General features: G+C 44.4%; 1 protein-coding gene across 1 annotated transcript in view; it reads right to left on the bottom strand.

The window, feature by feature from the left end:
- ANO6 (anoctamin 6) overlaps nt 1–9632 on the bottom strand; it is a 69943-nt gene extending 60311 nt beyond the window's left edge. Inside the window, exon 1 of the mRNA XM_042815866.1 lies at nt 9539–9632. Within this exon, the coding sequence (XP_042671800.1) occupies nt 9539–9632 (94 nt within the window). The remainder of the gene's footprint in view (nt 1–9538) is intronic.
- Between the last annotated feature and the right edge of the window lie 636 nt (nt 9633–10268).

Genomic DNA, 10268 nt, shown 5'->3' with positions numbered 1-10268 from the left:
TCCTCTCCTCTCCTCTCCTCTCCTCTCTTTTTTTTGGTCAGTCTGTACCCAGGTCTCAGTGGATGCCGTGTCTTTACTTCCACCTCCTTAGTCAGAGCTGCTATTTTTCTATCTCTTTGATACTCCTTATTTTATCAAACTCTTTCAGCCAAGAACCTGGCTGTGCTCCAGTATTCTTACCACTGATACAAATCCTGGTATTTGGTGCTTAGTGGAGTCCATTGACACGATACACCCCAGCTTCTCTGTGGGCAGGGCAGTTTCTCCACTTCTGCTAAAGATTCACGCAAGCTACGAGCCCACAGGACACTGCACTTCTCAGTCATGTAACTGCTGCAGCAGCAGCTCTGCACCTGGACAGAACAGAGGTGGTGGCTGTTTGCTGCAGAAGAGCACTGGCATATCAGTTCATTCTGACTACAGGCAACACTCTCCTATGCAAATACGTAATGACCTATGAGAAACCACATTGAAAAAATGCTGAAGGACCTGACTGACCAGATTAAGGGGATCAGGGAGGGGAATCCAACAAGAAAAATCTGGAAGGAATAATAACTTTTAAAAGAAAAGCAAAATTGGTAGAAGCTACCACAAAATGTTGATTTTTGGCTATGTCTAAAGAATACTGATGATTAGTGGCTTAGCTGGAAGTTATTTAATGTAAATACTGAATCGAAGGGTTGAGTCTTATTTAGCTTCTATCCAACAATTTGCAACTAAGCTGCAATTTCTACCACATGAGGCATGAAATCAATTAAAGAAAGATGTTTATGCTCCAGCAGACTTGTAACTGCACTGCTTAAACTTCAGATGCTTTGTGTTTGAATATGTCTTTGTTAATTTTCCAGTCTGAATTTTGTATTAATTAAAGATGTTTAAATGTGTATCTTTCCAAAATCCTATGGTCTTCCTGATTGTTTCTGTGAGCAGCGCCTGTACTGGTCTGAATCTTATCATTTTACAAACACAGCATACAATTTATTAGTATGGCTATTTTCACTGACAAAGCTAACAAGACTAACTGGCTATTTTGTATTAAGTAATATTATGATCTTCAACAGGTCAATCACTGCATAGGAAATGTTCCATCTATTTTGATACGGCTTAGAACTGGAAGGCTTGTGAAGAGGAAGCTGCTCTGACAAAACAGGTTATGAAGATTGGATATTAGGAAAAAATTCCTCTCAAAAATTGTGGTCATGCTGCCCAGGGAAGTGGTAGAATCACTGTCCCTGGAGGTGTTCAAGAAACACAGAGATATTGCTCTGAAGGACATGGTTAGTGGGCACAGTGGGGATGGGCTGATGGTTGGACTAGATGATCTTAGTTGTCTTTCCAACCTTTATGATTCTATTAATAAGTAAAAGGGACTAAACCCCCATTGGATTGCACTATGCAATGGAAGAATATGTACTAGGCTGCTTGATGCTAGTGGAAGAAGGAAGTCTTCTCCTTTTCCTGCCCTTTGCCACTCAGCAGTTCATCCCTGATAAACCAACAGTCACTGTAGGTGAGAAATCTCGTAGACAGCATAGGTGAGCAATAGGAAGTTAAAGGGTGCTGTATAGCTCTCTGCAGTCTCCTATTTCCTCTGTGCTGCCAATAATGTACCCCAAGGAAGAAGGCCAAAAGGTCACAAACACTGAAGCTGTTACTTTGAGGTGCCTGGGAAGGAAACTTCTTTTGGTAGCCAACCCAGTGTATGCTGGCTTGACATGTTTATAAAGTTACATCCTAAGGTTTTAATTTCAACTTCCAGGCTAACCAACCCCAAATTCTAACACAAAATGTTTACCACGCGCTTGTGGGCTTTGATCTTAGCTTGTTCAGTGGATGGAAACATACTCCATCCAATGGCAAAACTGCTCTACCCACATTCACAGCAAAGCCTGAATTTGAATCAGAAATCCAATAAAAAGTCATGAGTGATATTAGACCCATGAATTGCAGTGTTTGTTTTTTTTTTTTTAAATTAAAAATATAAATCAAATCACAATTAAATAACATAAATTCTGTAGAGTGACACTTCAAATTTCTAGGGAGGACTATGCCACAGGCATGCACTAGAACCATATGGCGGATCAGCAGTAGAAAGATGTTTTTTTTCTGTTCAGTAGGATACAGAGCTCAGCACTTGCATCATATTTCCATTCCCACCCTTGTTTTCTGAATATAAAAACTACAAATAGTCCAAACCTATGGCCCCATTCTTTTCTGCCTCTCCACGTTGATATTTACACTCTGTTGAACACTTGTTACATGCACACCTACAGGGGCTCTACATGTTTCGTGCCTGCAACACCTTTTTCAAAGCTATTCTCATGACAAGCAGAGGATATTCTGTCACACTACCTGGCACCTATTGTAAAAAAAAAAAAAAAAAAAAAAAAGAGAAACTGTTTTTTGTGATCGTTCACAGTTAAACTCAAGGCTACTGCTTTTTTTATTTGATTTTTTATTTTTAGTTGGGTACAAGAACATATCATCTCAAACTGAAAATGAACAAAATGAAAAAAAAAAAAAGGAAAATATCTCTGTAGAGGGTGAACTGGAGAGCATTACAAGACTATTTAATTTACAGCAGGTAATTTTTCTCAGGCAAAATCACCCTTGTGGGTTTTTTTTTTTCCCTACCACCATGGCAGAAAACATCACTTCTAGCATTAGTTCCCCTTGGGGTTCACCACACACCTTGTGGCAAAGCAGACCTTAATCCCACAGCATGCAAGTCGTCATTTCCCAGGAAGTGACAGGTACCAAAAAATACTAAGATGAAATGATCTACATGATAAAAATCGTGTTGAAATTTCCATGCATATGATAGCAGACCAACTTCATATTCCATATTTAATCACATTCAAAACACCTATCTGTGTGACCCATACACTGACATGACATCTGTTGCACCACAGACAGATCACCCCTTCATGTCTCTGGTCTCCTGAAACTCAAGATCTCTTCTTGGAATCTGATATACTGCACAAGTTGCAAATCTTGTGACACATGGACATTCCTCATGAGTATTGGATTGCATTGCTTCCAATAATGGTAGCACTACAGAACTGCGAGGCACAATCCTGTGCCATGTAACACAAGCCCTATGTATTATCAACACAAACACTGTATTTTATCAGTTTAATAAGCTGTAATAAGTTTATTTATTTATTTATTTATTTTGCATAAACGATAATGCTTGAAAAAAATTAAAGTTAAAAATCTAATGTGTTTAGCATAAATACGCTCAGGTTGGTTTTACTTTTAAAAAGCTCATGAACAGCTGTGTAAATAAAAGTTACACATAAAAAAAAAAAGTTACATAAAAAAACCTATCACCTGTGATGCATATCTGGCAAAGTTAATGACTTAATAAGCAGGAAAGCATAACTGTTACTATCCAAGTTGTGCAAATGGCCCAAGCTGGCTCAATGGCAGACAGCAAGTTTGTCCTACTTCCTGACTGCAGACTTATCTGTAAGCTGCACTCATGTATTCTGCTCAAATATGAAAAATGGGATATTACAAAACTACTCTCAACATACAGGAAGTTTCTAATGAACAACTGGGAATTTCGTTATGGTAGCAAAACTTAAAAAAGAGAGTATCTGTTGAATCTGTTAATCTTATCAGACTCCAAATTTCCTGTCTTTTTCTCAAAATATTCTAATCTCCTCCAGAGTTTATAAATTATAAATAGCTACAAAACAGTAATTATATTGTAGTTAAATATTTACACTCTTGCTGTGTTTTTTCAGTAGTTTTGTAGAAAAATCATTACGTCAAAATTAAAAAGTGAGCGGTACCCACAGTGCACAGCTCAAAATCTTGGTGACCCATCTGTTCCTTCCACACAGTCAGGATTCAGCAAAATGGGGTGAGTGGAAGGCAGAAAATTGAAGCATGAAGAGAGGATGAAATGTGTGTAAATCACTGGGTAACAGATAGGTGAGAGAGGAAAGGGAGGCATGAAAAGCAGTTTACATTGTAGTCAGTATTACAGATCAATTTCTCCTTCATGGTAGAACTGTGCCCCAGTTCACAATGAAGATCCTCTTGCTGCCTCAGTACCTTAAGTCACAGCAATTGAGGTCAAATGTTTATAAGCCTACACCCCATGGGGGTGCTTACTCATGTTCTTCACCTGCTGGATGCACACGTACAAGAAAGGAAAAGTGAAACCAAACTTGTGCACACAGAATTGCTCATCTTTACATTTCTACCAAAGTAGTGTCATAAGCAGAGCACAGAACCAGGGAACAGAAATCCCAGATTCTCAGCTCATCAGACATAACTTTTCCACAGCCTTCTTCAGGAGAGTGGAAGACTGAAAGATGCCCCAATAACTCTTAGTTTGGGAACAAAACAGAGAAGAGAATGTGAGAGTGTGAGAATCCTTCTTTGTCTTTTTTTGGCTCAAAGCTTGCTTCCTGAGGTATTTCTTGTGAAAAGACTGGCTTGTCTAGAAGATGAGTGATGGGTGTTGTCATGTAGCAATCAACATCACTGTGTGGACAATTTTAGCTGTTTGACTTCGGAAGATAGTGCTCAGGACAGTTTACTGGTGGAAGATCTAGCCTGTGATCGAACAACTCCAGTTTGTTATGAGAGGCTGGGGGATGATGCCATTTTATTCTGTGAAGGCAAGATACAAGTTGGTGCCTCCCTGCTCCCTCTTATCTGCCAGCAAGGCCAGGAAGATAGGAACAAAGGAGTTTCTACTGAGATCCCAAAGCCAGAAGCTGCCACTCCAAGGAGAGCAGACTCAACCACTTTGGGTTTGAGCCGTCACTCCAAAGAGAGCTGACTCGACCACTTTGGAACCATTGAAAAGGGGCCATCATCGCCATGGTCGTCGTTGCCGTCAGAACAACTCTGCCTGACGACCCACCACTACCGAAGATCAATGACTTAACTACAGACCTCATTGGATCCTTGGTGGTGACTCTCTCTTGCTTCCTATAAAGGCTCCTTGCCTCTTCTTTCCTATCTTTTCTATCGCCCTCCTTTCCTTCCCCATTACCAATTCATAATCGTGCCCGTCCTCCCCTTCCCCATCTCTGTAATAAACTGGTCAGACCAACATTTGAACCATTGTTTCTTAATCTCACACTGGGTATACAGATATTCAAAGAACCTCCTCTCCCTCCTATAAATTGGAGCGAGACAGAAAGGCAAGTGTGAAAGGGTAAGGAGGGGCAGCCCTACTTAAAGCAGTAAATAGAATGAAAAGGAGAATACTGCCCATTTCTTTCTAAAAGAAATCTGCTTAAAAAACTTTGCATGTTGTTATCAGATCTGATCATTGCACATACTCCTGAGTACACAAATTTTTAATTTCCCACTGTGTGAGGAATACAATCAATAAATTGCATGATGAAGCCGTCGTCAACAAATCTAACTGTTCAGACTTTCTGATGCCTTTAGGACAGTTCAGTATATAATTGACCACTTTTCAGAAAAGGAAGGGAAATACTGAAGTTATTGATCAGTATGGAGTATGTTTGTTTTGGAGTATCAATAATATTTGCAAGATGGACATGAGAAGCAGGTCAAATTAATGAAACTACTGAGTAGGAATATTTAGAGGGTCTAAGCAGGCAATATGGATTTGATTAGTGGATTGTTCAATGGATGAGGAACTGGCTGTGGGATCATACCCAGAGAGTGGTGGTCTATGGCTCAATGTCCAAATGATCAGTAACAAGTGGTGTCCATAAGGGGTCAGTACTGGAATCACTGTTATTTAATTTCTTCATCAGTTACATCAACGATGGGATCGAGTGACCCTCAGAAATTTTGCAGATGACACCAAGCTGTGCGGTGCTGTTGAAAAGCCCAAGGGATGGGATGCCACCCAGGGAAAGCTAGACAGATTTGAGCAGTGGGCCCAGGAGAACCTCATGACGTTCATTATGTGCAAGGTCTTGCACCTGGTAACACCCACTATCAATACAAGCTGGGGGATGTTAGGATAAAGCACAACCCTACCAAAAAGGACTTGGGGGTACAGGTGGATGACAAGCTGGACATGAGCAGCAATGTGCCCTCAGCCCAGAAAGCCAACTGTATCCTGGGCTGCATCAAAAATAGTGTGGCCAGCATAGTGAGAGAAGTGATCCTGCCCCTCTTTTCTGCACTGGTGAGACCTCACCTGGAAAACTGCATGCGGATGTGGAGTTCTCAGTACAGGAGAAACATGGTCCATAGAGGGGCCACAAAAAATGATTCGAAGGATGAAACAGCTCTCCCACGAGGACAGGATGATAGAGCTGGGGCTGTTCAGCCTGGGGAAGAAGAGAAGGCTCTGGGGATACCTGATAGCAGCCTTTCAGTACATAAAGGGGGGCTATAAGAAAGAAGGGGACAGACTTTTAGTAGAATCTGTTATGATAGGAAGAGAGGAAATAATTTCAAACTAAAAGAGGAGCATTTTAGATTGGATATAAGGAAGCAGTTTTTTACAGTGATAGTAATGAAACACTGTAACTGGTCATCCAAAGATGTGGTAGATGCCCCATCTCTGGAAGCATTCAGAATCAGGCTGGACCAAGCTCTGAGCAACCTGATCTACCTGTAGATGCTCCTGTTCATTTCAGGGGTGTTGGACTAAATGACCTTTAAGAGCCCTTTACAACCCAAAGGAAAATTCAGTATACTGTGAGGAACGAAGCTGAGAACAGAACAGTGAGCAGAAGCAATGGAGTAAAAAGTAGCTGTGTCTGCTCTTTACTGTTTGTGTTAAACATCACCCATTAGAATGGGATTTCTATTGTACAGCAGTTGCACAAATCGGGAAGGAAATAGGCTGCAGAAGAATGCCTCCTCACATATGATTGGAAGATGTAATTCCACAAATAGCGCTCCTTGGATCAGCCAAATCTGTACGTTTCAATTGTAGTTGGTAAAAATTTGTGCTGAACATTGGCATGAAATATTTTTCATAAAGAACTGGAATTCTCATCAGCATGGTATCCAGGCTGAGTGACAAGGAAAAGCTTGACAAAAACTGCCATTTCTTGGCCAGCTATAAAACGGGTCTTGAGTACTGCAGCAGCTTCAAAATGCAGGAAAAGACATACACACAAGGTTCAAGGAACTGCTAGAAGTTATTTGTGAGCAAAAACAAGACAAAAAAAAAATAAGGAAGAGCTCACGTAACCCAGTAGAGAGGAAAGTATTTGGCACAGAATGGTCGGATGGAGTGAATACCCTTGGTATTGTCCTCAAAAGATGGCTTTCCTGGAAAGCACACTCAGATATTCAATAAATCCTCGAACACAAAGAAAGTAATCTAGACATTATATGAGTTTTGGTACCAGGGAAAGAAAAACTTTACAGCTTATGAAACTGGCAGTTTCTAGGCAGAAAATAATGGGCTCGGGGAGCTTCAGTTCTGTGGCAACCACAGCTTCATGTGCTTCCCACCATTCCTGCCTAGTAAGAGGAGATCTCAGAAACAGATGGATGTCACTGACGTAACACTCCCCTTGAAAACAGTCTGCCTCCAAAACAAAAAGTTTAAGCACTGGGAAAAAAAAAAAAAAAAAAAAAAAAAAAAAGCTTTTCAGCTTGTCAAAAAAGCCCACTTTTGGGAAGAGGCTTCCTTCCCTAAATAAAAGCCACCTGAACAATGGGTTCCAACACTATATGTGCAGACAGCATGGTTACAGTGCTCTGCAGTGAATTCAGGCTCTTGAGTTCTGGTCTTCCTCTGGGCTCCTGCCCACATCTGCTCTGGCAGGAGTGCTCTGCTTGTCATCAGCACAAAGAACCCAAACCAGCCGCCTGCCGGCACCAGCCGGAGTGCTCCCTGATGTGTCAGGATTTGGTAATGCTCACCTGATGAGCTGTGCATGCTTTGGGCTGATCATGAATGGACTGGAAAAGACTCAGAAGTCCTGCCTCCTTACTAAGACAAGGCTGGCTTCCTTGGTAAAGATGCAGACAGTACCATAAAACTGGAGAGCAAGGGGTGATCACCGAGCTTCTCAGACTTATAAACCAGCTCTCCTCTGATTATACCTAACATAAAAACCTCGGGACTGTTACCCACACATTTTGCAAGGAATAATAACAACTGAGCTGTGCACTGGAATTTCTTTGCATAGCAACTGATGAAATCGTCCCACTCCATTTTTATTTAATTTTACCACACATTGCATTGCTCCAAACTGCCACATCCTGCAAGCAGAGTGAGCAGCTCACACTTGCTGGCTTTGGGAGCTGAACTAACCCCACACTTGAGTCATGAGTAGGAAACAATTTTGTTGTTCTCTGGGGTGAAGAATGGAAAGGAAAAGGCCCGCATTGATTCATGCGCTGTGGTGCTGATCCACCCTTTCTAGAGGAATGGAGTCAAACAATCCCTCTGCTGCACTTCACATGGAAAACTTCATCTGCCTTTGGACTGTTATTATTTAGCAAGAGATACTCCTCCCACAGCATCTGGAGCAGAGGCAAACAGTGCTGAACAGACGTGCTCTGATTTCCAGAGACCCTGGGTGAGGCTCCAGCTCTGTGCACTGTTGGCCCGAGCTGACTGAATTGGCAAATTGGCCATTGCTGGGGATCAGTATGTGAAGGCAGCACAAGCATCAGAGAGTTGGCATCAGTAGAGTACAAATGCAGAAACTCAGTTCAGTAGTCAAACATCATCAAAATTGGGCACTTATCAGAAAAAAAGTAACCACAGCAGTTTGAAGACCAGCATGAAGGAACCCTTCTTATGCGATAAAATGCCTATATACAAATCTATCATCTGTGTGCTCATCTGACATTTGCCCGCATTCCTTGTCTGCTGGACCTATTTCAACCAGCAGAAAGAAAACACTTCAGAATACATCGGGTACTGCGTCTGAGAACAGCTTCTGAACTGAGCTCAGTCAGCACGAAACAAACAGACCCCGCCGGTCTGAACTGCTGAGATCCTGCCCTTTGGGGGCTGTTTGCTGCAACTGCTCTAATAAAATTCATTCCCATAGCAATTACAGAAGTAATTGTGCCGGGCTGCTGCTGTCAGGGCCAGACTAACACCCGGCCTTTGAGTGTAAAACTCTGCGGTCATTTTATTGCCTGCATCCCTCAGCGAAATGACCGTCTTTCCTCGCTTTGCCACTTGGTCCCAGTCATTATTCCTTTTTCACTCCGTCGCTGACGCTGCAGCGGAGCCGCGCTGCTCAGGAGCCGCTTCCACAGCGGTCTCGGGGGATGCCGAGCTCCGGGGGCGGCAGCGAGAGCGGCATTCCTCCCGCTGCCAGAAGGAGAGGGGCACCGTGCGCGGGCAGCGCTCCTGCATCCAGAAAGCTCCGCTGCCGCGCCCTCCCCCCGCGGGAGAGAAGCCGACAGGTTCACCGTCAGCGCCCTGCCGGCCGCCGCGTGCCGATGCCGTGCGTAGAGACGGAGCGGCACGGACTTCCCGCCCCCCTCTCCTCGCCGCGGGGGATGGCCGTAGCGGCAGCGGCACGAGGAAAGCTCCCCGAGGCTCCCACCCCCGCCCCGCAAGTTTTCCCTTATCGCGCCCCGGGGAGAGCCCCGTACTCACCGCTCTCCCCATCCTCTTCGTCCACCTCTTCGTCCCCCTCCTCCTCCTCCTCCTCTTCCAGGTCCAGCAGCACGTCGGGGTTTTCCGCCTGCATCGCGCCGTTCCCTCTCCCTCCGCCTCCCCGAACGCTCCCCTTCTGCCCCGGGCGCCCCGCGCGGATCCAGGCGGCGGGGCGGCCCCGGCTGCGGGGCGGGGCGGGGCGGCGGAGGCGGCTCGGCACCTTCCCGGAGGCGCTGGGCGGGATCGGCCTTTCGGTGCCCGGCGTCCGGAGCCGCTCCGCTGCGGGAAGGCGTTGTGTGTCGCCGCTGCGCTCCCGCAGTCAGTGCCTGGCTGACACCTGTCAGCGTGCGACATCCCGGGCACGGGAAGGCACCGCCTTGCTCGGCTGTCGGTGTTTGGGCGTCAGAGAATCAGAGAATAGCCCAGGTCGAAAATATCCTCAGGTCCAACCTTTGATGGGAAAAAGGAACCCAGATGAGGTCATCTGGCAGCGGAGCACCACCAAAACCAGTGTTAGGTAGAGAAGGAATAGTCTTAAGTTGTCCCAACTGAGGTTCAGGTTTGGTATTAACAAAATTTCTTCTCAGAAAGATTGATAGTGCATTGGAATGGGCTGCCCAGGAAGTGGTGGAGTCAGCGTAGCTGGAGGTGTTCCAGAACTGTGCAGACGTGGCACTGAGTGTCGTAGATGGGCATGGTGGTAGTGGGTTGGGGTTGGACTGGATGATCT

Source organism: Centrocercus urophasianus, unplaced genomic scaffold (assembly GCF_019232065.1).
Source record: "Centrocercus urophasianus isolate 14NV4802_14NV808 unplaced genomic scaffold, USGS_Curo_1.0 seq_15, whole genome shotgun sequence".
NCBI classification, from domain to species: Eukaryota; Metazoa; Chordata; class Aves; order Galliformes; family Phasianidae; genus Centrocercus; species Centrocercus urophasianus.
The sequence above is the reverse complement of the archived record's forward strand: the minus strand, read 5'-3'. Positions and strand labels throughout refer to the sequence as shown.